At 37.6% G+C, this 27,956-nt stretch overlaps 1 protein-coding gene across 1 annotated transcript; it reads right to left on the bottom strand.

Moving 5' to 3' along the window:
• Window positions 1–1,264: 1,264 nt before the first annotated feature.
• Window positions 1,265–27,956, bottom strand: LOC138353239 (DNA ligase 1-like). Its single transcript, XM_069306126.1, has 6 exons — window positions 27,731–27,956; window positions 20,254–21,150; window positions 18,054–18,146; window positions 10,207–10,299; window positions 2,449–2,561; window positions 1,265–1,423 (listed from the first exon to the last, which is right to left on the bottom strand). The coding sequence occupies exons 1-6, from the start codon at window positions 27,954–27,956 to the stop codon at window positions 1,265–1,267; spliced, it is 1,581 nt and encodes a 526-aa protein (XP_069162227.1).

Below are 27,956 nucleotides of genomic sequence, written 5' to 3'. Positions count from 1 at the left end.
GGAAGTACCAAGTAAGCTACATATTTTGTACATCTTTGGAACTACCAAGCAAGTAAATTATTAACATCTTTGGAGATATCATGCTAGCTACACATTAATAATAGTGTGTAGCTTGCTTGGTAGTTCCAAAGATGTAGAAAATATGTAGCTTGCTTGGTACTTCCGAAGATGTTAATAATGTTTACTTTTCTCTGGTAGATTCGAAGATCTTAATAATACGTAGCTAGTTCTAAAGATGTTAATAAGTTCCAAAGATGTTAATAATGTTTACTTTTCTTTGGTAGTTTCGAAGATCTTAATAATACGTAGCTAGTTCTAAAGATGTTAATAAGTTCCAAAGATGTTAATAATGTGTAGTTAGTTTGGTAGTTTCTAAGATGTTAACCTTCAACTATACAACTACTATGATGATCAACCCACACATCAGGAAAGTGAAGCAACGACGACGTTTCGGTGATGATCGATGAAGATTAAGCTACCCAAGAGGTGGCACAGGCATGAATACCCCGTATGTTGTAGATTTATTTGGAGTGAATGTGATCTTTAGTAGTGAAAGGATATACTACGTGCTATGCTCCCATTTTGATAATCAGTCCTTACTATGTGGCAGCAATCGCGTAGGAGGACACTGCATGACAGTGCTTATAAAGGTGTCCAACTGCTAGATACTTGAAAGAAGAGAGGAAGGAACAGGTTAATATAAGGTGAGAGTGAGGTTAGGAGCAGGTAGGAGAAAGGTAAGAATAAGATAAATGTAAGAAGAAGGTATGACAAGAATAATGTAAGAATATGATGAATGTATGAATATGATGGATGTATATGATCAATGACAAATTTGATGAGTGTAAGAAAAAAGGTAAGAATTGGAGGCAAGGTAAGAATAATATAAGGAGTAGGAATGACCAACATGGGCAAAGCTACGTCAGATCGCGATTGTTAAGATGGTTAGAGCATAAAAGTATGTACTGTGATTCAAATAGTTCATTAGAATGAACTACCGAACGATGTGTAGTTCACCATCTTAGGATCTACACATCGATAACATACATATACTGACTTATAAATTACCAACTAGCCCAGATACACATCGTTGCTATATGATCAACTATTGCCATGTTCCAATGTTGCCAACTATTCCAATGTTTTAGTTATTATTATTAATGACGTTTCTTTGCGGCTTGGTAATAAACACTAGATATTGTATTTATTGTAAAATACGAATAATATTTAATAATAATATGTTTATAATTGTGGCACATGACAACTAATATACGATGAGCCAGTCAACACGTACTGTTATGGTGGGCGGCACAACACCGACATTTGCTACCACTGCAGCCCTTCTTAATCTCTCGCTCTTCTCGGCCACACTTAGACTTGCAGGTTCCCTTCTGTTTCTTGCACTTTTTCTTGGTTTTGCACTCTGCAAGAATATATTTCAGTTATTGCAAACATTTGTCGTCTTATGAAGTCAACTTAAATTGCACTGACTTACCAGAGATTAGTGCACATCTCATGTACTCGTACTCAAGGAAAATCAACAGCATTTGCCAAAAAGTATGTTTAGGATGACAACGAATATGGTGTCATATTATAAATGCAGTATTGCAATGATGCTTTAAAAGTTCTGTACATATCTATTGTACGACAGTAGTCATGTAGCAGTCGAGTAATATCTGCTTCAACATCAACAAGGCTTTACTAGTGATTATTCATTTGTTAAAGACTGATAGAACTGTAGTCCCATCCGTTCTTATTTTTCTAATTAACTTACATCGTAGACACAAAGAGTTTCATATTTTATCTTAACAAATTGTTAATACAAGCAGACAAGAATGTTTCCGCATATTTTTAATAAAGTCGCATTATAATAAATATTTAATTTGCTATAAACTTTAACTTAAAAATAATAAAAAAATATTGGCAAGCGAGCATTAATTAAGAGTTTAGTGTACAAATACAGAGACTTGCTGCACATAAAAACTAATTTGGCTACACAACCTGATCAACTGACTTCGCCGACAACATCATCAGTTTCATGCAACACTTAGCATAATTAAAGGACATAACAAACACAAATTCTACATGCACATATTACCCTTGCAATATTATAACAAATATTGAATGCGCTATAAAAATATTGTTTGAAAGACTGTATGTTGAAAGTTTTTGTATAATTATACATAAAACAAATAAAATACTGTAAAAAGTGTAATGATATATAAAAAAATTATCATATAATGTAAATCACTGGTGATGTGTTAAAAGAATAGAATGATGCAAACTGCCATCAGATGACAAATTAAGTCAATTTGAGCTCATCAGTTTGGCCTATCACATTAACTTAATATTTATACCCCACAAAAAGAGTTGAAAAACACCAACTAATATGAAGTAATATCCATACTATAATGTTAAGGATGAAGAAAGCATGTGCAGTACACTCACTGGTCTTGTGCGGGGCGCAGCATCTGCAGCTGGAGGAGCCCTCACAACCCTTCTTGACCTCACGTTCCCCTGCTGAGCACCGTTCATCACATCTGCCACCGTGTTTCTTGCACCTTCTCGTGATTTTACACCCTTTTAAAGCTTATTATTAATATAAATATATATATATATATATATATATATATATATATATATATATATATATATATATATATATATATATATATATATATATGTATATGTATATATACATATATATATATATATATATATATATATATATATATATATATATATATATATATATATATATATATATATATATATATATATATATATATATATATATATATATATATATAGGATAACTATTTGGGATGGGGCGAGGGAGGGGAAGGAATGGTGCCCAACCACTTAGACGGTCGGGGACTGAAACCTCCATGAAGTGAGATCGTCGCTCTATCGTCCAGTCTAAGTGGTTGGGTAGTACCAAGCAGAGAAAAACCAACTTGTATTGGTTAAATAGTCTCTGTCAGTCTGCTTTCCTTTAAAACGGGATAATATTATATATCTGGATGAACGAGGATGCAGGGCTGTGACACAAACATATGTCTATCTTGGTTCACACCCACATCCCCCTATGGTTAACTTGTATCTAAGTATCTCTATGTTAAGCCTATAAGTCACTTTCCGTTAAACGCCTAAGTATTTCTCCAATAAGCCTTTATGTCTCTTGCAATCCCTTATAGTTTGGATGCATTATATATGCCTTAAAATAATGACATCAAACTTTGTGTTTATCAATACAAAATAGAACTCGAAATAATGGATAAAATTGGATAAGTTTAGAGTGTTGATTTCTGGGAACAAATTATTGGGATAGATGGATTGTTTCAAGTATAAGTTATACAAACATATCAATAAGTTTGGATTGATATAAATAGCTGCCTCGTGTAGGACCACGGGCCTTCTGCAGTTTCATTTATTTTTATCTTGATAGTTTTTGAAACACTACTGATCTTGACCATAAATATGTTGGACAAAGAAATTTGTCAAAAACACAAAAAATAATCAAGTTTAATATTTTTTTCGTTTTAGATCTAATTTTAACCTATTGACGAGTAGCTGTTGATCCTATTAATCACTTGTCATTACAGTGATATTAAATAATTTTTTTTAAATATTACATTTCAAGACTTAAGGTCACGCCTTTTACTTTCGAATCTACACAAAGAGCTTCTAGTAGGAGAAGATACCAACGCTGGTTCTTTAAAAGTGTTTAGAAGGACAGGTATTCCCTTCCGTGAAGGGAGCATAAAATTTCTTTAACACAGGTGAGGCCATTCAAGTTTATAGTATTAAATCAACAGCCTATGTCGGCTCATTTAATTTTTTTACTGCACTTGAATGGAGAATAAATCTTATCATATATACAAATTTTAATAAACTTGTGTCGAAGTTGAGGCTTAAGCTTCAAGATAGCATTTTTAATACGTTGCACGTCATTGAATTACAGAATGATCACGAAATACAAAGCTCTCTTGGGAATTGATAGTTAGCCCCCATAACATGGGTGTGCCACGAACCGGAGGGCACTTGCAAACTAAGTATCCGAATAAGCCACAAGAACTATGAATATTTTTTTTTATCAAAGTAGTCAAACAAATGAAATAAATTGAGGAGCGAAATAGTGGAGGCAAACTTTTAACTCGGACTCAAATGTAGATACGACTTAAGCCAATATATCCGGGTACACGTATATAATGATATTGAAGGTTAAAAGGCTGAAGGATGATGCTCAGCACCATGTGCACATTAAGGTTCATCTAGGGAAGTAAGCACACATCCCCACATCAAAATAGCAGGTCACCACCAGAGGGAAATCCAGAGTTTGCGTTACGACAACATGTTGAGGGTGTGATAATGTATATATATATATATATATATATATATATATATATATATATATATATATATATATATATATATATATATATATATATATATATATATATATATATATATATATATATATATATATATATATATATATATATGTGTTATGACCGAAAAAGTAAGATTAATAATTCTAACACGAATTTTCTCAATCTTTCGTACATTACGCTTCACTGTTGGAGGTAAATCAAAAATCAATTCTCCAAAATTCATTTTTATTTCTAGTCTGACGCGACACGGGCGCGTTTCGTAAAACTTATTACATTTTCAAAGACTTTAGCTCACAAATACACAACTGAATAGAACTTACGTATCTCCGATTTTATATCAACATTTGAGTGAGGTGGAAGGGGTGATGTGGCATTAACACAAGACAGAACAAAGTGTGGTATTAATAGGGTATTAATTTCATCAACACAAGACAGAACAAGAGTATTAATAGGATATTAATTTCATCAACACAAGACAGAACACGAAACAATGGATATTGAATAGAAGTGTTTGTAGAAAGCCTATTGGTCCATATTTCTTGATGCTTCTATATTGGAGCGGAGTCTTGAGGTGGGTAGAATATAGTTGTGCAATAATTGGCTGTTGATTGCTGGTGTTGACTTCTTGATGTGTAGTGCCTCGCAAACGTCAAGCCGCCTGCTATCGCTGTATCTATCGATGATTTCTGTGTTGTTTACTAGGATTTCTCTGGCGATGGTTTGGTTGTGGGAAGAGATTATATGTTCCTTAATGGAGCCCTGTTGCTTATGCATCGTTAAACGCCTAGAAAGAGATGTTGAAATGTTCTGATTATCAAGAAAGTTTCTTGATAATCAAGGATTATCAAGAAACTAACAACATTATATGGAGGACCTATGGCAATTCCACGACCAAGAGATGGCTTCCTGAACCTTGCAGGAATTAACCTCACTGAGGACCAACTCACTCTCCTAAATCTGGGCATAAACTGTCATGTTATGTCCAGACCGAGTGAGATGGCCCGGAAAGTAGAGTTGGAAATTCTGTTGGACGACATATTCGACCTCGAGACACAAAAGAAGGTCACTACCAAAGATACCTTACAAGCAGAACTTATTGCAGAAGGAGGAAAGAATCGAGGCAACTACAGAAGCACCATACTGTCCCCCGAGCTTAAAGCGGCAGCTAAAAGCCTTCGTGAGAACAAGGAGATAGTTGTCAGGAGAGGTGACAAGTCGCCAATATATGTCATTCTTAAAAAAGACGAATATCTGGCGAAAATGAACATCATACTCTCTGACCAATCTAAGTTCCAAAGGGTAACGAAGGACACTACAGCCGAATTAAAAGCAAAGGTCAACAAACTGATCGAAACTGTGAACGCCAAGAAATCCGGACTCCACCTGCCAAAGATCATTGGGGAATATAAACCTGGATATGCGTATGGAAATGTCAAAACACACAAGCCTGGAAACCCACTTCGGCCAATCATTAGCCAGATACCCACACCCACGTACAGACTGGCGAAGCGACTCAACGGCCTGCTGACTCCTTATGTTCCTTGCGCCTTCAGCCTGAAGTCTCCAAAGGAATTTGTTGACTTACTGCGGGGCACACGGGCCACAGGGATAAGAGCCTCGTTGGACGTAGAATCGCTGTTTACCAACGTACCTGTGGACGAGACAATCGGAATGATAGCCGACAGAGTGTATCGTGATCCAGCCTGTACTCCTCTTGACATACCAGAAAATATTCTGAGGAAACTACTCCAAGCTTGTACTAAAGAGGCACCCTTCTTGAGCCCGGATGGGCACATGTATAAGCAAGTAGATGGGGTCGCCATGGGTTCTCCCCTAGGTGTCCTGTTTGCAAACTTCTACATGGGTACCATCGAGCAAAAAGTCTTAGTCGACATGAACTTGAAACCGGCCATATACTGCAGGTATGTTGACGACATTTTTACACAGGTACCTGATGTCAGACATCTGCAGGAGCTGAAGGAGGCATTTGAGCAGAGTTCCGTGCTGCGTTTCACTTACGAGATGGAAAAGGATGGGAAGCTGCCCTTTCTAGATGTAACAGTCATGGAAAAGGGTGGAGGTTTCCACACTGCAGTCTACACTAAGGAAACAAACATAGGAATGTGCCTAAATGCCAACAGCGACTGCCAAGACAGGTACAAAAGGAGTGTTGTTAACGCATATGTCGACCGTGCTCTCAGCCACAGCTCAGAATGGAAGCAAGTCGACGAAGAACTCTGCAGGGTAAGGCAGGTCCTAGTCAATAACGGCTTCTCCAATGGTTTCGTCGAAGACATCATAAGAAGGAAAGTGAAAAGCCATGCAACCTCTGAAGAGACAACTAACACAACACCTATACCCCCTATTAGACTATTTTACAGGAACTTCTTTTCCACAGCTCATAAAACGGAGGAAAGGGTCCTGAAAGATATTGTTAATAGAAACGTTATCCCTACAGACAAAAATCAGAGGATACAACTGAAGATTTACTATAAAACCAGAAAAACGGCCAGCCTACTCATGAGAAACTCTCCAGACACAAAACAGAATACTTTAAAAGAGACTAACGTCGTCTATGCCTTCAAATGCCCTCTTGGGGACTGTAAGCTCCAAAAAACCCAGTATATAGGCAAGACAACAACATCTCTTTCTAGGCGTTTAACGATGCATAAGCAACAGGGCTCCATTAAGGAACATATAATCTCTTCCCACAACCAAACCATCGCCAGAGAAATCCTAGTAAACAACACAGAAATCATCGATAGATACAGCGATAGCAGGCGGCTTGACGTTTGCGAGGCACTACACATCAAGAAGTCAACACCAGCAATCAACAGCCAATTATTGCACAACAATATTCTACCCACCTCAAGACTCCGCTCCAATATAGAAGCATCAAGAAATATGGACCAATAGGCTTTCTACAAACACTTCTATTCAATATCCATTGTTTCGTGTTCTGTCTTGTGTTGATGAAATTAATATCCTATTAATACTCTTGTTCTGTCTTGTGTTGATGAAATTAATACCCTATTAATACCACACTTTGTTCTGTCTTGTGTTAATGCCACATCACCCCTTCCACCTCACTCAAATGTAGATATAAAATCGGAGATACGTAAGTTCTATTCAGTTGTGTATTTGTGAACTAAAGTCTTTGAAAATGTAATAAGTTTTACGAAACGCGCCCGTGTCGCGTCAGACTAGAAATAAAAATGAATTTTGGAGAATTGATTTTTGATTTACCTCCACCAGTGAAGCGTAATGTACGAAAGATTGAGAAAATTCGTGTTAGAATTATTAATCTTACTTTTTCGGTCATATTTAATAATATATGTCTACAGGAAAGACTGCTACCAAAATATACTAATATATGTATATATATATATATATATATATATATATATATATATATATATATATATATATATATATATATATATATATATATATATATATATATATATATATATATATATATATATATATATATATGTCGTACCTAATTGCCAGAACGCACTTCTCAGCCTACTATTCAAGGCCCGATTTGCCTAATAAGCCAAGTTTTTCTGAATTAATGTTTTTTCGTCTACCTAACCTACCTAACCTAACCTAACCTAGCTTTTTTTGGCTACCTAACCTAACCTTACCTATAAATATAGGTTAGGTTAGGTTAGGTAGGGTTGGTTAGGTTCGGTCATATATCTACGTTAATTTTAACTCCAATAAAAAAAATTGACCTCATACATAGAGAAAAGGGTTGCTTTATCATTTCATAAGAAAAAAATTATAGTAAATATATTAATTCAGGAAAACTTGGCTTATTAGGCAAATCGGGCCTTGAATAGTAGGCTGAGAAGTGAGTTCTGGCTACTAGGTACGACATATATATATATATATATTTATATATATATATATATATATATATATATATATATATATATATATATATATATATATATATATATATATATATATATATATATATATATATATATATATATATATATATATATATATATATATATATATATATATATATATATATTAAGCAAACCTTTTCTGTAAGCAAACATATTTTAAAATATATATTAAGGAAACCTTATCTGTAAGCAAACATATTTTGGTGTAGTGGATTGGCTTTCCATTCAATTCGATTAAGGACCATTCTTTCTGCAGTTTTGGCCAGACAGCTTTTTATTGAGATGGGTATTGGATTTCCTGGGTTTTAGGTTTTTGAATGGGAACTATAATTACACTGTTCAAAGAGAGTGGTCAAGTTCTTGTTCCCCATACTCTGTTGATGAGATTTAAGAAGGCTTCTTCTCCTCTTTCTCCTAGCTTGGCTAGCATGTTGTAAGGGATTTTGTCATCACCTGGAGCTGTATTTTTAGTTTTCTTTGTAGCGCTTCTGAGTTCTTTCAGATTGAAAGGTTGGTCCAGTTCGTCAGGTAAGGCTAAAGCATCATCTACTTTTTTTCCATTCTGCTGCTTGAAGTCTTTGTTGGTGAGTCAGAGTTGCTTCAGGAAGTTGAGTGGAACTGGCTCTTGAAGCAAATAGATTTGCTAACCTTTCTGCTTCTTGTTCTGGATGAACATAATGCGGAGGAGCATGAGGCGATTTTCCTTTGGCCTTGTTGATCTGCCTCTAGATGTCACCCAAGGATGTATGCTGATTTAGCTTGGCACACCACTCGAGCCATTTCCCCTCTCTGATTTTTGCTGTTTCTCCGTGCACATGATCTCGGACAGCTCTAAGAAGTCCCAGATTAGCTTCGGTTCTATCTCTTCTAAAATTCTTTCGTGCACCATTTAGTCTGTTATGTAGTTCTTTGATCCTATCACAGAAATACCAATGGTCCTTACGTTGTTGGGTAATTGTTTTCCTCTTGGAGATGGCGTAATTTGCTGCTCTATGCATTGCATTTACTAAATCTTTTTCCACTTCTTCGGTGTTGTCAGGAGGAGTGTAGTTTTGGTGCCAAGTTTCGAGAGATTCCTGAAACTTCCTCCAATCTGCTTTGATAAAGTCCCATCCGGGTTCGGGAGCTGGAGGTCTGGGAGGTAGTGCTATATATTAATAACTGTTTTTGTAGCAAAGTGGTCACTGGTCAGAACATGATCAACTGACCAATGACACAACTCATAAATACTGGTGGAAACAAACGTGGGAGCCAGCTTTCCCCCACCAGTGTGGGTTGGTTCCGTCGAATTAAGCATCCTGATTTCAGGCACTTCATCCAAAAGGTGTTCAATATGTCTTCCGCTGGCGTCGGTTCTTGGTGAATCAAGTAGTAATTCACTATGAGCGTTGAAGTCGCCAGGGATGATAGTAGGTGTAGTGACTGCTATTTCAAAGATTGCTGAGAGATCCATGTCGTGTTCTCTATGGCTCCTGTATACATTGAAGATGGACAGCATTGAGTTCCTCATAGTGAGATTAACTCCCATAATTTCGACGTTCTCGCCACATTAAGGCAGGTCTGTGACTGCCGTGGCATTGATATGATTTCTGATTTTAGCCAGACTTTTTTCTTGGTGGGTGAGGAGACTCTTAGTTGGGTTGGAGCGTCACAATGTGGTCATGGTAACACACAACAGTCACAATGTGGTCATGGTAACACACAACACAGTCACAATGTGGTCATGGTAACACACAACACAGTCACAATGTGGTCATGGTAACACACAACACAGTCACAATGTGGTCATGGTAACACACAACAGTCACAATGTGGTCATGGTAATGCTCGTTACGAGTCACAGTAACGTTGTCAGGGTGAAATGGACATATAAACAAGGAGATACTTACTTCTTTTGTCATCGACAAGTCCATATGACTTCACATTCTGTCTAAAACGATGTCCTTCACCCATGGTTGGTCTTCCCAGAGTGTCCTTGGAAGCTGGAGACAAAACCTCGGTATTATATAATCTCAGAATATAAAAGTTATTCTACACCTTTAACTATGCCAGTGTTTTTGTCTACTTCCAATGTTTTCGTCGTAAATTTCCACCCCCAGGCTTTACACATTGTAATACTTTTGTACACAATATATACACGTGTATTTTCAGCAAGATATTAGCCAGCCAATATGACTTGTACGATCCAAACTGAGAAAGCCGATAAAACTGGCAAGTTGAGCACCATGGAGGGAGCAATTACATCAATGGAAACCTTACCACAGCCTAGTACCAAGTTGAGGGACGGAATTATCAGAACAAAGCACTAAGCCATTAAGACTATATAACACTGGGAATGGATCAGGATAACTATTTGGGACGGGGCGGGGGAGGGGAAGGAATGGTGCCCAACCACTTAGACGGTCGGGGACTGAAACCTCCATGAAGTGAGATTGTCGCTCTATCGTCCAGTCTAAGTGGTTGGGTAGTACCAAGCAGAGAAAACCAACTTGTATTGGTTAAATAGTCTCTGGCCAGTCTGCTTTCCTTTAAAACGGGATAATATTATATATCTGGATGAACGAGGATGCAGGGCTGTGACACAAATATATGTCTATCTTGGTTCACACCCACATCCCCCTATGGTTAACTTGTATCTAAGTATCTCTATGTTAAGCCTTTAAGTCTCTTTCCGTTAAACGCCTAAGTATTTCTCCAATAAGCCTTTATGTCTCTTGCAATCCCTTATAGTTTTGGGTGCATTATATATGCCTTAAAATAATGACATCAAACTTTGTGTTTATCAATACAAAATAGAATTCGAAATAATGGATAAAATTGGATAAGTTTAGATTGTTGATTTCTTGGAACAAATTATTGGGATAGATGGATTGTTTCAAGTATAAGTTATACAAACATATCAATAAGTTTGGATTGATATAAATAGCTGCCTCGTGTAGGACCACGGGCCTTCTGCAGTTTCATTTATTTTTATCTTGATAGTTTTTGAAACACTACTGATCTTGACCATAAATATGTTGGACAAAGAAATTTGTCAAAAACACAAAAAATAATCAAGTATAATATTTTTTTTTCGTTTTAGATCTAATTTTAACCTATTGACGAGTAGCTGTTGATCCTATTAATCACTTGTCATTACAGTGATATTAATTTTTTTTAAATATTACATTTCAAGACTTTAGGTCACGCCTTTTGCTTTCGAATCTACACAAACAGCTTCTAGTAGGAGAAGATACCAACGCTGGTTCTTTAAAAGTGTTTAGAAGGACAGGTATTCCCTTCCGTGAAGGGAGCATAAAATTTCTTTAACACAGGTGAGGCCATTCAAGTTTATAGTATTAAATCAACAGCCTATGTCGGCTCATTTAATTTTTTTACTGCACTTGAATGGAGAATAAATCTTATCATATATACAAATTTTAATAAACTTGTGTCGAAGTTGAGGCTTAAGCTTCAAGATAGCATTTTTAATACGTTGCACGTCATTGAATTACAGAATGATCACGAAATACAAAGCTCTCTTGGGAATTGATAGTTAGCCCCCATAACATGGGTGTGCCACGAACCGGAGGGCACTTGCAAACTAAGTATCCGAATAAGCCACAAGAACTATGAATATTTTTTTTTATCAAAGTAGTCAAACAAATGAAATAAATTGAGGAGCGAAATAGTGGAGGCAAACTTTTAACTCGGACTCAAATGTAGATACGACTTAAGCCAATATATCCGGGTACACGTATATAATGATATTGAAGGTTAAAAGGCTGAAGGATGATGCTCAGCACCATGTGCACATTAAGGTTCATCTAGGGAAGTAAGCACACATCCCCACATCAAAATAGCAGGTCACCACCAGAGGGAAATCCAGAGTTTGCGTTACGACAACATGTTGAGGGTGTGATAATGTATATATATATATATATATATATATATATATATATATATATATATATATATATATATATATATATATATATATATATATATATATATATATATATATATATATATATATATATATATGTGTTATGACCGAAAAAGTAAGATTAATAATTCTAACACGAATTTTCTCAATCTTTCGTACATTACGCTTCACTGTTGGAGGTAAATCAAAAATCAATTCTCCAAAATTCATTTTTATTTCTAGTCTGACGCGACACGGGCGCGTTTCGTAAAACTTATTACATTTTCAAAGACTTTAGCTCACAAATACACAACTGAATAGAACTTACGTATCTCCGATTTTATATCAACATTTGAGTGAGGTGGAAGGGGTGATGTGGCATTAACACAAGACAGAACAAAGTGTGGTATTAATAGGGTATTAATTTCATCAACACAAGACAGAACAAGAGTATTAATAGGATATTAATTTCATCAACACAAGACAGAACACGAAACAATGGATATTGAATAGAAGTGTTTGTAGAAAGCCTATTGGTCCATATTTCTTGATGCTTCTATATTGGAGCGGAGTCTTGAGGTGGGTAGAATATAGTTGTGCAATAATTGGCTGTTGATTGCTGGTGTTGACTTCTTGATGTGTAGTGCCTCGCAAACGTCAAGCCGCCTGCTATCGCTGTATCTATCGATGATTTCTGTGTTGTTTACTAGGATTTCTCTGGCGATGGTTTGGTTGTGGGAAGAGATTATATGTTCCTTAATGGAGCCCTGTTGCTTATGCATCGTTAAACGCCTAGAAAGAGATGTTGAAATGTTCTGATTATCAAGAAAGTTTCTTGATAATCAAGGATTATCAAGAAACTAACAACATTATATGGAGGACCTATGGCAATTCCACGACCAAGAGATGGCTTCCTGAACCTTGCAGGAATTAACCTCACTGAGGACCAACTCACTCTCCTAAATCTGGGCATAAACTGTCATGTTATGTCCAGACCGAGTGAGATGGCCCGGAAAGTAGAGTTGGAAATTCTGTTGGACGACATATTCGACCTCGAGACACAAAAGAAGGTCACTACCAAAGATACCTTACAAGCAGAACTTATTGCAGAAGGAGGAAAGAATCGAGGCAACTACAGAAGCACCATACTGTCCCCCGAGCTTAAAGCGGCAGCTAAAAGCCTTCGTGAGAACAAGGAGATAGTTGTCAGGAGAGGTGACAAGTCGCCAATATATGTCATTCTTAAAAAAGACGAATATCTGGCGAAAATGAACATCATACTCTCTGACCAATCTAAGTTCCAAAGGGTAACGAAGGACACTACAGCCGAATTAAAAGCAAAGGTCAACAAACTGATCGAAACTGTGAACGCCAAGAAATCCGGACTCCACCTGCCAAAGATCATTGGGGAATATAAACCTGGATATGCGTATGGAAATGTCAAAACACACAAGCCTGGAAACCCACTTCGGCCAATCATTAGCCAGATACCCACACCCACGTACAGACTGGCGAAGCGACTCAACGGCCTGCTGACTCCTTATGTTCCTTGCGCCTTCAGCCTGAAGTCTCCAAAGGAATTTGTTGACTTACTGCGGGGCACACGGGCCACAGGGATAAGAGCCTCGTTGGACGTAGAATCGCTGTTTACCAACGTACCTGTGGACGAGACAATCGGAATGATAGCCGACAGAGTGTATCGTGATCCAGCCTGTACTCCTCTTGACATACCAGAAAATATTCTGAGGAAACTACTCCAAGCTTGTACTAAAGAGGCACCCTTCTTGAGCCCGGATGGGCACATGTATAAGCAAGTAGATGGGGTCGCCATGGGTTCTCCCCTAGGTGTCCTGTTTGCAAACTTCTACATGGGTACCATCGAGCAAAAAGTCTTAGTCGACATGAACTTGAAACCGGCCATATACTGCAGGTATGTTGACGACATTTTTACACAGGTACCTGATGTCAGACATCTGCAGGAGCTGAAGGAGGCATTTGAGCAGAGTTCCGTGCTGCGTTTCACTTACGAGATGGAAAAGGATGGGAAGCTGCCCTTTCTAGATGTAACAGTCATGGAAAAGGGTGGAGGTTTCCACACTGCAGTCTACACTAAGGAAACAAACATAGGAATGTGCCTAAATGCCAACAGCGACTGCCAAGACAGGTACAAAAGGAGTGTTGTTAACGCATATGTCGACCGTGCTCTCAGCCACAGCTCAGAATGGAAGCAAGTCGACGAAGAACTCTGCAGGGTAAGGCAGGTCCTAGTCAATAACGGCTTCTCCAATGGTTTCGTCGAAGACATCATAAGAAGGAAAGTGAAAAGCCATGCAACCTCTGAAGAGACAACTAACACAACACCTATACCCCCTATTAGACTATTTTACAGGAACTTCTTTTCCACAGCTCATAAAACGGAGGAAAGGGTCCTGAAAGATATTGTTAATAGAAACGTTATCCCTACAGACAAAAATCAGAGGATACAACTGAAGATTTACTATAAAACCAGAAAAACGGCCAGCCTACTCATGAGAAACTCTCCAGACACAAAACAGAATACTTTAAAAGAGACTAACGTCGTCTATGCCTTCAAATGCCCTCTTGGGGACTGTAAGCTCCAAAAAACCCAGTATATAGGCAAGACAACAACATCTCTTTCTAGGCGTTTAACGATGCATAAGCAACAGGGCTCCATTAAGGAACATATAATCTCTTCCCACAACCAAACCATCGCCAGAGAAATCCTAGTAAACAACACAGAAATCATCGATAGATACAGCGATAGCAGGCGGCTTGACGTTTGCGAGGCACTACACATCAAGAAGTCAACACCAGCAATCAACAGCCAATTATTGCACAACAATATTCTACCCACCTCAAGACTCCGCTCCAATATAGAAGCATCAAGAAATATGGACCAATAGGCTTTCTACAAACACTTCTATTCAATATCCATTGTTTCGTGTTCTGTCTTGTGTTGATGAAATTAATATCCTATTAATACTCTTGTTCTGTCTTGTGTTGATGAAATTAATACCCTATTAATACCACACTTTGTTCTGTCTTGTGTTAATGCCACATCACCCCTTCCACCTCACTCAAATGTAGATATAAAATCGGAGATACGTAAGTTCTATTCAGTTGTGTATTTGTGAACTAAAGTCTTTGAAAATGTAATAAGTTTTACGAAACGCGCCCGTGTCGCGTCAGACTAGAAATAAAAATGAATTTTGGAGAATTGATTTTTGATTTACCTCCACCAGTGAAGCGTAATGTACGAAAGATTGAGAAAATTCGTGTTAGAATTATTAATCTTACTTTTTCGGTCATATTTAATAATATATGTCTACAGGAAAGACTGCTACCAAAATATACTAATATATGTATATATATATATATATATATATATATATATATATATATATATATATATATATATATATATATATATATATATATATATATATATATATATATATATATATATATATATATATATGTCGTACCTAATTGCCAGAACGCACTTCTCAGCCTACTATTCAAGGCCCGATTTGCCTAATAAGCCAAGTTTTTCTGAATTAATGTTTTTTCGTCTACCTAACCTACCTAACCTAACCTAACCTAGCTTTTTTTGGCTACCTAACCTAACCTTACCTATAAATATAGGTTAGGTTAGGTTAGGTAGGGTTGGTTAGGTTCGGTCATATATCTACGTTAATTTTAACTCCAATAAAAAAAATTGACCTCATACATAGAGAAAAGGGTTGCTTTATCATTTCATAAGAAAAAAATTATAGTAAATATATTAATTCAGGAAAACTTGGCTTATTAGGCAAATCGGGCCTTGAATAGTAGGCTGAGAAGTGAGTTCTGGCTACTAGGTACGACATATATATATATATATATTTATATATATATATATATATATATATATATATATATATATATATATATATATATATATATATATATATATATATATATATATATATATATATATATATATATATATATATATATATATATATATATATATATATATATATATATATATATATATATATATATTAAGCAAACCTTTTCTGTAAGCAAACATATTTTAAAATATATATTAAGGAAACCTTATCTGTAAGCAAACATATTTTGGTGTAGTGGATTGGCTTTCCATTCAATTCGATTAAGGACCATTCTTTCTGCAGTTTTGGCCAGACAGCTTTTTATTGAGATGGGTATTGGATTTCCTGGGTTTTAGGTTTTTGAATGGGAACTATAATTACACTGTTCAAAGAGAGTGGTCAAGTTCTTGTTCCCCATACTCTGTTGATGAGATTTAAGAAGGCTTCTTCTCCTCTTTCTCCTAGCTTGGCTAGCATGTTGTAAGGGATTTTGTCATCACCTGGAGCTGTATTTTTAGTTTTCTTTGTAGCGCTTCTGAGTTCTTTCAGATTGAAAGGTTGGTCCAGTTCGTCAGGTAAGGCTAAAGCATCATCTACTTTTTTTCCATTCTGCTGCTTGAAGTCTTTGTTGGTGAGTCAGAGTTGCTTCAGGAAGTTGAGTGGAACTGGCTCTTGAAGCAAATAGATTTGCTAACCTTTCTGCTTCTTGTTCTGGATGAACATAATGCGGAGGAGCATGAGGCGATTTTCCTTTGGCCTTGTTGATCTGCCTCTAGATGTCACCCAAGGATGTATGCTGATTTAGCTTGGCACACCACTCGAGCCATTTCCCCTCTCTGATTTTTGCTGTTTCTCCGTGCACATGATCTCGGACAGCTCTAAGAAGTCCCAGATTAGCTTCGGTTCTATCTCTTCTAAAATTCTTTCGTGCACCATTTAGTCTGTTATGTAGTTCTTTGATCCTATCACAGAAATACCAATGGTCCTTACGTTGTTGGGTAATTGTTTTCCTCTTGGAGATGGCGTAATTTGCTGCTCTATGCATTGCATTTACTAAATCTTTTTCCACTTCTTCGGTGTTGTCAGGAGGAGTGTAGTTTTGGTGCCAAGTTTCGAGAGATTCCTGAAACTTCCTCCAATCTGCTTTGATAAAGTCCCATCCGGGTTCGGGAGCTGGAGGTCTGGGAGGTAGTGCTATATATTAATAACTGTTTTTGTAGCAAAGTGGTCACTGGTCAGAACATGATCAACTGACCAATGACACAACTCATAAATACTGGTGGAAACAAACGTGGGAGCCAGCTTTCCCCCACCAGTGTGGGTTGGTTCCGTCGAATTAAGCATCCTGATTTCAGGCACTTCATCCAAAAGGTGTTCAATATGTCTTCCGCTGGCGTCGGTTCTTGGTGAATCAAGTAGTAATTCACTATGAGCGTTGAAGTCGCCAGGGATGATAGTAGGTGTAGTGACTGCTATTTCAAAGATTGCTGAGAGATCCATGTCGTGTTCTCTATGGCTCCTGTATACATTGAAGATGGACAGCATTGAGTTCCTCATAGTGAGATTAACTCCCATAATTTCGACGTTCTCGCCACATTAAGGCAGGTCTGTGACTGCCGTGGCATTGATATGATTTCTGATTTTAGCCAGACTTTTTTCTTGGTGGGTGAGGAGACTCTTAGTTGGGTTGGAGCGTCACAATGTGGTCATGGTAACACACAACAGTCACAATGTGGTCATGGTAACACACAACACAGTCACAATGTGGTCATGGTAACACACAACACAGTCACAATGTGGTCATGGTAACACACAACACAGTCACAATGTGGTCATGGTAACACACAACAGTCACAATGTGGTCATGGTAATGCTCGTTACGAGTCACAGTAACGTTGTCAGGGTGAAATGGACATATAAACAAGGAGATACTTACTTCTTTTGTCATCGACAAGTCCATATGACTTCACATTCTGTCTAAAACGATGTCCTTCACCCATGGTTGGTCTTCCCAGAGTGTCCTTGGAAGCTGGAGACAAAACCTCGGTATTATATAATCTCAGAATATAAAAGTTATTCTACACCTTTAACTATGCCAGTGTTTTTGTCTACTTCCAATGTTTTCGTCGTAAATTTCCACCCCCAGGCTTTACACATTGTAATACTTTTGTACACAATATATACACGTGTATTTTCAGCAAGATATTAGCCAGCCAATATGACTTGTACGATCCAAACTGAGAAAGCCGATAAAACTGGCAAGTTGAGCACCATGGAGGGAGCAATTACATCAATGGAAACCTTACCACAGCCTAGTACCAAGTTGAGGGACGGAATTATCAGAACAAAGCACTAAGCCATTAAGACTATATAACACTGGGAATGGATCAGGATAACTATTTGGGACGGGGCGGGGGAGGGGAAGGAATGGTGCCCAACCACTTAGACGGTCGGGGACTGAAACCTCCATGAAGTGAGATTGTCGCTCTATCGTCCAGTCTAAGTGGTTGGGTAGTACCAAGCAGAGAAAACCAACTTGTATTGGTTAAATAGTCTCTGGCCAGTCTGCTTTCCTTTAAAACGGGATAATATTATATATCTGGATGAACGAGGATGCAGGGCTGTGACACAAATATATGTCTATCTTGGTTCACACCCACATCCCCCTATGGTTAACTTGTATCTAAGTATCTCTATGTTAAGCCTTTAAGTCTCTTTCCGTTAAACGCCTAAGTATTTCTCCAATAAGCCTTTATGTCTCTTGCAATCCCTTATAGTTTTGGGTGCATTATATATGCCTTAAAATAATGACATCAAACTTTGTGTTTATCAATACAAAATAGAATTCGAAATAATGGATAAAATTGGATAAGTTTAGATTGTTGATTTCTTGGAACAAATTATTGGGATAGATGGATTGTTTCAAGTATAAGTTATACAAACATATCAATAAGTTTGGATTGATATAAATAGCTGCCTCGTGTAGGACCACGGGCCTTCTGCAGTTTCATTTATTTTTATCTTGATAGTTTTTGAAACACTACTGATCTTGACCATAAATATGTTGGACAAAGAAATTTGTCAAAAACACAAAAAATAATCAAGTATAATATTTTTTTTTCGTTTTAGATCTAATTTTAACCTATTGACGAGTAGCTGTTGATCCTATTAATCACTTGTCATTACAGTGATATTAATTTTTTTTAAATATTACATTTCAAGACTTTAGGTCACGCCTTTTGCTTTCGAATCTACACAAACAGCTTCTAGTAGGAGAAGATACCAACGCTGGTTCTTTAAAAGTGTTTAGAAGGACTTCCCTTCCGTGAAGGGAACATAAAATTTCTTAAACACAGGTGAGGCCATTCAAGTTTATAGTATTAAGTCAACAGCCTATGTCGGCTCATTTAAATTTTTTACTGCACTTGAATGGAGAATAAATCCTATAACATATAAAAATTTTAATAAACTTGTTTCGAAGCTGAGGCTTAAGCTTCAAGATAGCATTTTTAATACATTGCATGTCATTGAATTACAGAATGATCACGAAATACAAAGCTCTCTTGGGAATTGATAGTTAGCCCCCATAACATGGGTGTGCCACGAACCGGAGGGCACTTGCAAACTAAATATTCGAATAAGCCACAAGAACTATAAATAACTTTTTTTTATCAAAGTAGTCAAACAAAAGGAATAAATTGAGGAGTGAAATAGTGGAGGCAAACTTTTAACTCGGACTCAAATGTAGATACGACTTAAGCCAATATATCCGGGTACACGTATATAATGATATTGAAGGTTAAAAGGCTGAAGGATGAAGCTCAGCCCCATGTGCACATTAAGGTTCATCTAGGGAAGTAAGCACACACCCCACATCAAAATAGCAGGTCACCACCAGAGGGAAATCCAGAGTTTGCGTTATGACAACATGTTGAGGGTGTGATAATGAACGCTCACATTTTAAGCGAAGAGACCATAAGCTGCTCAAGATCTGAACAGTTGGTAAAAGGTTAACAAGTGTTTGTGTTTTTATTATATATGTTTTATGTGTGCTTACTTCACCGTAGTATTTCTTGGCTTGCGGCCTGTCACTATTCCTCCCTCTGTTGGTTCTAGTTAACCAGACCCACACCTACCTTTCCTCCTTCCATCGCTCAGGATCTTCTTCCGTAGGTTCACTTTGTTCATGTCTTGATCCTTTCTTCTTCCTTTAGCCATTTTCTTTGCATATTTTCTTTTCTGTTTCTTGATTTTCACATTTCCTTTAATTTGTTTATTTTTACTACGTTCTCTCTTACCTTTAGTATTTTCCATTTGTATTTTTCCTTTGATTCTCTTATCTTTCTTTGGTCTTGTGCCACGTTTGTTGTCTTCCATTCCTTTGTTTTTCTTCACTTTGTTTAGCATTTTGAGACGTTTACTCTCATCCATTCGCCTGTTTTCATTATCTTTATTTGGTTTTCTTTGCCGCATTGTCTTTCCTTTGTTTTTGTGCATTTGTTTACTTATACCATTTATTTGTTTACGTTTCCGTTTAATCTTTGAATTTGCTTTATGTCCTTTCCTTCTTTCTTTTTGTGTGTTGCTTGTTTTCTTTTTCATTAATTTGTTCATATTTTTCACATGTTTTTTGCGATATTTGCTCTTCTCAATGTTTTTGTTTAGCTTATTTGTGTTTTGTTTCCGTAGATGTTTAATACTTGGCTTAAGTTGTCCCACTTTTCCTTGTCCTCTGCGACGCTGTGTCATTTCTTTTCCTCCAGGTTTGTGGTTTCTACCTCGTGTTCTACGACGGTCAGCTCCGGTTATCTTACCACCTCCCACAATGTTCTTCTTTCTTCCATTCCTCTTGCTCTCTTGACTTTCCTTGCCCTTTTTCTTCTCATTTCTGTTATGACGTATTTTCTTGTTAGTTTTCTTGTGTGTTTTATTGTGTTCTCTTGGTTCTCTTGCGGAGTTGTCGTCGCCTCTGGAACGTTTGTTGAGACCTTCCCTTCTCTCCCGCTGAAGCCTTCTTGACCCAAGGTCCTCCACTGTGAAAAACACCAGTCAAATGTTCAACAGTAAAATGCCTAACTTAATATCATACATAAATTATTTACATTTAAGTTGAACAAAATATTCGGAAATGTTATCAGACATTACACATAACTTCTTGAAAAAAATAAATATCCTTAACTGAGAATGTGAAGAGATGAACATTTACTCATTAAAATTAATAGTCATACATTAATAAAGTTTATTCACAAACATTTGCACATACACAACAAGTACAAGTGACCTTCACAGAGATTTCATACTCTTAACTGTCCATCTGGGTGTTTCAGTAATTATTAATATTACGTATCGAGGATGGTACACTGTATATTAACTAAGTTAGTACAGCACTCTGTTGTGTCATTGGCTGAGGGATGCATTACAAACCTAAAAGGCTTCCTGATAATAACCATGAGAAGTCAAGTGTGCCATACTGATTCATACTGTTGGTGTATACTGACACAAGCATCAGATGTAAAGCTCAAGCTGCTGCCAAGAGGAATACACGCAGGTGGTCAGGCGGATCATTCTCATGTATTTTGTTATAATAAAGTGGTCTCAAACGCTTCTTAAAGAACTGCAACAGGATCGATGGATATCATATGGGAAACAAATATAATTTTTATATTCCAAGAATAAGATTGATCCGAAGCAGAAATCTCACGTAAATAAAAGATTGTATATTAAAGCATCGAGTAGCATAAATATTACATTTTACTTCATTCTAAGTAAAGGATTTTATGTTAACTGTTATTATTAATATGAATTACTGAAATGGACTGTTTTAAGACTTACCATTACGCTTCAACATTTCAAATAAGGTACTCAAGAATTTTCAGCTTTAAGTATCACCGTAGACAACTATAATATTTGCTTAATTTAATACATCCCATTTAGCACTTTTGGATGAAGAATAAGGTATTTTTTGAAAGTGAACTGGGTTGTTAGAGTGGTATATGGTCATTGGAACGTGATCAGGTCCTGTGAGAGATCCAGGTGATATGTAGTGATGAAGATGATTACCTAGTCTTTTCGTAAAGCTAAAATCAGGCCTAACAGATCCAGTGGGTGAATATATCGTTATAAAATCTGGTAAAAAAATTAATTACATTTTTAGGGAGATTAATGCTTTGGTGCATTATATGATGTTGAGCGTTGAGGCCTGCTATTAGAGTGACAGGTTATATCTTGAAATGATTTCGGGGCATTTTAGTGTCCCCGCGGCCCGGTCCTCAACCAGGCCTCCACCCCCAGGAAGCAGCCCGTGACAGCTGACTAACACCAAGGTACCTATTTTACTGCTAGGTAACAGGGGCATAGGGTGAAAGAAACTCTGCCCATTGTTTCTCGCCGGCGCCTGGGATCGAACCCAGGACCACAGGATCACAAGTCCAGCGTGCTGTCCGCTCGGCCGACGGTGGGAGAGTATATTTTGTGTAAATGGTTAATTTTTATGTAAATGGTTCTTCTTATGTATGTATATTGTTGGTCATGAAGTCTTTGTGATGGCAAAGGTATCTGTAATGATCGAGTTTATTGTTGGGTTTATTTAGAAATTGCAATGCCCACATGTGCCTCTCCACGTGAATGGTGAGTATTGTAGCCATATTGTCTGATCGTCGGTGAGTTTTTAATGTATTTGCTGGTTAAAAGTAGAACGTCAAGTCTCCCGATCTCAATTGAGCCACCAGGTGTCGAATGTTAAAGTATGTTCTAACATTAGGATGTGTTACGTCTAATAATACAGATGACATTTGTATACGTAGATCTGAGCTCATGGACAACGTCAGAAATCTTATCAGCCTACAACACCATCGATTTTTTTACCATAATCAGAATTTCTTTGGAAATATATTATTTAGATATTAAAACTACGATAATAAAATTTAACCAAAGAACCCTAACATATGAAGGATATGCTGTTTACATTCCGTTAATGTATTCACGTGGAACATCGGTGTTGCTATTAAAAACTTCGTCTATTGTGGTAACTATTATGTTTTGAGAAAGTCAATAGGGGCCATGAAAAGGATTCGAACCCGAATACTCGGTACTCCCAAGCACACGCCCTAGGCCAGTACACCCCGATATGGCCAAAACTAATGCAACCTGGGATTGAACTGAATCCTCTAGAGGTCCAGTGGATTCCATTGAAGGCCAATCAGTTGTTTTAAACCTTGTCCTCATTCACTCTGGCTGTGGCCCAGGAATTCTACCTCCAACGCTTCTCTTATTTCACGTGGCATCAGTTAACATTGATACATCATGTAAATGTGACTTCACTTTGTATTAATGTTTTCTTTGCTAACGACATCATAAAATGTTGTTGTGGTCAAATAAATTAAGATGATTGTTTCATACCCTACATGTATTCCTGATTTAATGTGATGGCTACCCTCTCTATTCTCCTCGACTTTTTGAATATTTTAACAGAGTATTGTTCAGATTAATTTTTGCTGCATAAATGTCAATTCTTGATCAGTAAAGTCTATCGTGTAACAAAGTGAACAATATTTAAAAGAAGTTTATCAGTAAACCTTTTCAGTCCAATGAAGCACAATAATTAATCTGTAATTGGGTAGTAAAGATAAGGAACACTTTACTAAATGTATCAACTGAGACACACTAAAGTGTATTTATTTATAAATTGGCTGGGTAAACGTTTCAATATAATTACAGTGTTTGATCCACTACAAGACTTCCATACACAAAGATATTCACTGGAATTTTATGGTCTATGTGTGTTCCACGTAACTCTTTGGTTTGGTGTTAGGCTTAAGGCCTATCAACCTCTGGAAGGTTATTAAGACAACCATGAATTCCTTCCTGATAAGCAACAATGAAGCATACCAGAAGCAGGTATACTCTAGTTTTGGGCAAAGTTGAAAACTAAAGTAATCTTTCAGTTTATATTCATGTGTATAACATGTGTATAACATAAATATAGTCACTGAGGCAGCATCGGGCGCCATGAAGGCAGTCATCATATTCAGTGAGGATGGCGAGACAGTCCGCCCGGGCCTCCACACACACTCCTCCACCTGTGGTGCACGTCCTGCTCTCGCTCTCCTGCAAGCATATTGATGCATATTTTCAGTGCAGGTTGATGACCTCAATGTTGCAAGTATTTTCTCTGTCCTTCAGTATTATAAATTACAGACTTTCTGTGATGTGTACAAATATGTATGTGTCCTCAGGGAGGAATTCCGCTCACTGGAATGGATTCAGCACAACTACATAACTATCTACTATCTACTAAGGTTAGATTAGCTTAAGGTTATGATGGACAAACCACATATCAGAGAGTGAACAAACGACGGCATTTTAGTTCGTCCTGGACCATTGACAAGTCGTGTAAAAGGAGAAGATTGTGTCATGGATGAAGATTAAGCCACACAAAAGGTGGCACGGGCGTGAATAGCCCGAAATAAAGGACAGGATGTTCTTGACAAATATATAAGGTAAGAGAGCGAAAAGATAGGGGAGGATCAGGTAAGAATAGGATCAATGTAAGAAAAAGGTAAGACTAGGATGAATGTACGAATAAGGTAAGAATATGAGGAATGTAAGAATAAGGTAAGAATAGCATGAATGTAAGAATAAGTAAGACTAGGATGAATGTAGGACTTTGATTAAAAGTAAGAATAGGATGAGTGTAAGAATAAAATAATAATTGGATTAATGTAAAGATAAATGTAAGGATAAGGTAAGAATAAGATGAATGTAAGAATAAGATGAATGTAAAAATAAGATGAATATAAGAATAAGATGAATGTAAAAATAAGATCAATGCAAGAATATCATGAATGTAACACTAAGATGAATGTAAAAATAAGAAAAGAATAGTATGAATATAGAAATAGATTGGAATATGATGAATATAAGAAGTCTTTTGAATTCCTGTGACTTGACGGCCGAGTGGATAGTGCCCGGGGTTCGTAGTTTTAAGGGTCCGGGTTCGATCCCCGGCCGAGGCGGAAACAATTGTAAAGAGTTTCTTTCACCTTGATGCCTCTATTCACCTAGTAGTAAATAGGTACCCGGGAGTTAGACAGCTGCTACGGCCTGCTTCCTGAGAATGTGGGTGTGTGAAATTTAGGATTAAGGAATTGCCCGAAACGCTATGCGTGTTCTAGGGTGTACAAGAATGTAAGAACTCTTGTATACATAAATAAAAACAAAAAGAATAAGGTAAGAATGGGATGAATGTAAGAATAAGGTTATAATAGGAATAATGTAAGAATAAGGTTATAATAGGAATAATGTAAGAATAAGAGGAGGGAAGGATTAAGAGAAATATAAGAGTAAGAAGAAAGATACGAATAAGAAAAGGGTAGGAATAAAAAATCACATTTGTTAAGAAGGTTAGAACATTTAAGTATGTATGGTGAAAAGGAATAGTCAACAGCAACAAAGCCATTGTTAAAGTTCATGTTGGGTATGTTGGGTATCAGAGCCGATTCGACATGATGGTGAATACGTGTTCAATTTAAATTATAAACAAATACTTATTGTGTGTGTGTGTAAGTGGTTGAGTTTGTGCATGTTTCTGTATGTGTATGTTTGTGCTCACCTAATTGTGCTTCCGCGGGTTGAGCTTTGTCTCTTTGGTTCCGCCTCTCAACCGCCAATCTACTGGTGTACAGATTCCTGAGCCTACTGGGCTCTATCGTATCTACATTTGAAACTGTGTATGGAGTCAGCCTCCACCACATCACTTCCTAGTGCATTCCATTTATTAACAACTCTGACACTGAACAAATTCTTTCTAACGTCTCTGTGGCTCATCTGGGTACTAAGTTTCAACCTGTGTCCCCTTGTTCATGTCCTACCCGTGCTGAAGAGTTTGTCATTGTCCAAACTGTCAATTCCCCTGAGAATTTTGTAGGTGGTTATCATGTCTCCCCTTACTCTTCTGTTTTCCAGGGACGTGAGGTTCAGCTCCTTTAGCCTTTCCTCGTTGCTCATTCCTCTCAGTTCCGGAACGAGCCTGGTGACATACCGCTGAATCTTCTCTAACTTTGTCTTGTGTTTAACTAGGTATGGACTCCAGCCTGTACTCACCTAATTGTACTCACCTAATTGTGCTTGCGGGGGTTGAGCTCTGGCTCTTTGGTCCTGCCTCTCAACCGTCAATCAACAGGTGTACAGGTTCCTGAACCTACTGGGCTCTATCATATCTACACTTGAAACTCTGCATGGAATCAGCCTCCACCACATCACTTACTAATGCATTCCATTTGTCAACCACTCTGGCACTAAAAAAGTACTTTCTAATATCTCTGTGGCTTTTGGGCACTCAGTTTCCACCTGTGTCCCCCTAGTGCGTGTGCCCCTTGTGTTAAATAGCCTGTCTTTATCTACCCTATCAATTCTCTTGAGAATCTTAAATGTGGTGATCATGTTCCCCCTAACTCTTCTGTCTTCCAGCGAAGTGAGGTTTAATTCCCGTAGTCTCTCCTTGTAGCTCATACCTCTCAGCTCGGGTACTAGTCTGGTGGCAAACCTTTGAACCTTTTCCAGTTAAGTCTTATCCGTGACTAGATATGGACTCCATGCTGGGGCTGCATACTCTAGGATTGACCTAACATATGTGGTATACAGAGTATTGAATGATTCCTTACACAAATTTCTGAATGCCGTTCTTATGTTGGCCAGCCTGGCATATGCCGCTGATGTTATCCTCTTGATATGGGCTGCAGGGGACAGGTCTGGCGTGATATCAACTCCCAAGTCTTTTTCTTTCTCTGACTCTTGGAGAATTTCATCTCCCAGATGATACCTTGTGTCTGGCCTCCTGCTCCCTACACCTATCTTCATTACATTACGTCTGATTGGGTTAAACTCTAACAACCATTTGTTCGACCATTCCTTCAGCTTGTCTAGGTCTTCTTGAAGCCTCAGGAAGTCCTCCTCGGTCATAATCCTTCTCATAATTTTGGCATCGTCAGCAAACATTGAGAGAAATGGATCTATACCCTCCGGGAGATCATTTACATATATCAGAAACAAGATAGGACCGAGTTCAGACCCTGTGGGACTCCTCTGGTGACTTCACGCCAATCTATCTCACCCCTCACCGTAACTCTCTGCTACCTATTGCTTAGGTACTCCCTTATCCACTGGAGCACCTGCCTGTCTCTCTAGCTTATGTACCAGCCTCTTATGCGGTACTGTATCAAAGGCTTTCCGACAATCCAAGAAAATGCAGTCCGCCCAGCCTTCTCTTTCTTGCTTAATCGTTGTCACCTGGTCGTAGAATTCTATTCAGCCAGTCAGGCAAGATTTATCCTCCCTGAACCCATGTTGGCGATTTGTCACGAAGTCTCTTCTCTCCAGATGTCTTTACTAGGTTTTTTCTCACGATCTTCTCCATCACCTTGCATAGTATACAAGTTAGGGACACTGGCCTGTAGTTCAGTACCTCCTGTCTATCCCCCTTTCTGTATATCGGGAATACATTAGCTGCTTTCCAGATTCTATGCAGTTCTCCTGTTGCTAGTGATTTGTTGTGCACTATGGAGAGTGGCAGACACAGTGGTTCTGCTCCTTCCTTTAGTATCCAAGGGGAGATACCATCTGAGCCTATAACCTTTGACACATCCACTTCTAGCAAGAGCTTCCTTACATCCCCACTGGTAATCTCAAACTCTTCTAGTGGTTCCTGGTTAACTATTCCCTCTTTTATCTCTGGAACTTCCCCTTGCTCTATAGTGAATACCTCCTGGAATTTCTTATTCAGTTCCTTGCACACTTCCTTGTCGTTTGTAGTGACTCCGTCTGCACCAATCCTTAATTTCAT

Source organism: Procambarus clarkii, chromosome 56 (genome assembly GCF_040958095.1).
Source record: "Procambarus clarkii isolate CNS0578487 chromosome 56, FALCON_Pclarkii_2.0, whole genome shotgun sequence".
NCBI lineage: Eukaryota > Metazoa > Arthropoda > Malacostraca > Decapoda > Cambaridae > Procambarus > Procambarus clarkii.
Note: the sequence above shows the minus strand (reverse complement) of the source record. Positions and strands in the feature narration are given on the sequence as shown.

Bases quoted from the DNA above. Each gene is read 5' to 3' on its own strand.
- LOC138353239 (XM_069306126.1), bottom strand. From the start codon at position 27,956: ATGAAATTAAGGATTGGTGCAGACGGAGTCACTACAAACGACAAGGAA. The intron at 18,147-20,253 runs GTAGGTGTGGGT...TTTTGTCTCCAG, and splicing joins GAGCGATGGAAGGAGGAAAG to CTTCCAAGGACACTCTGGGA. The intron at 2,562-10,206 runs GTAAGTATCTCC...AATCACGAGAAG, and splicing joins ACTTGTCGATGACAAAAGAA to GTGCAAGAAACACGGTGGCA.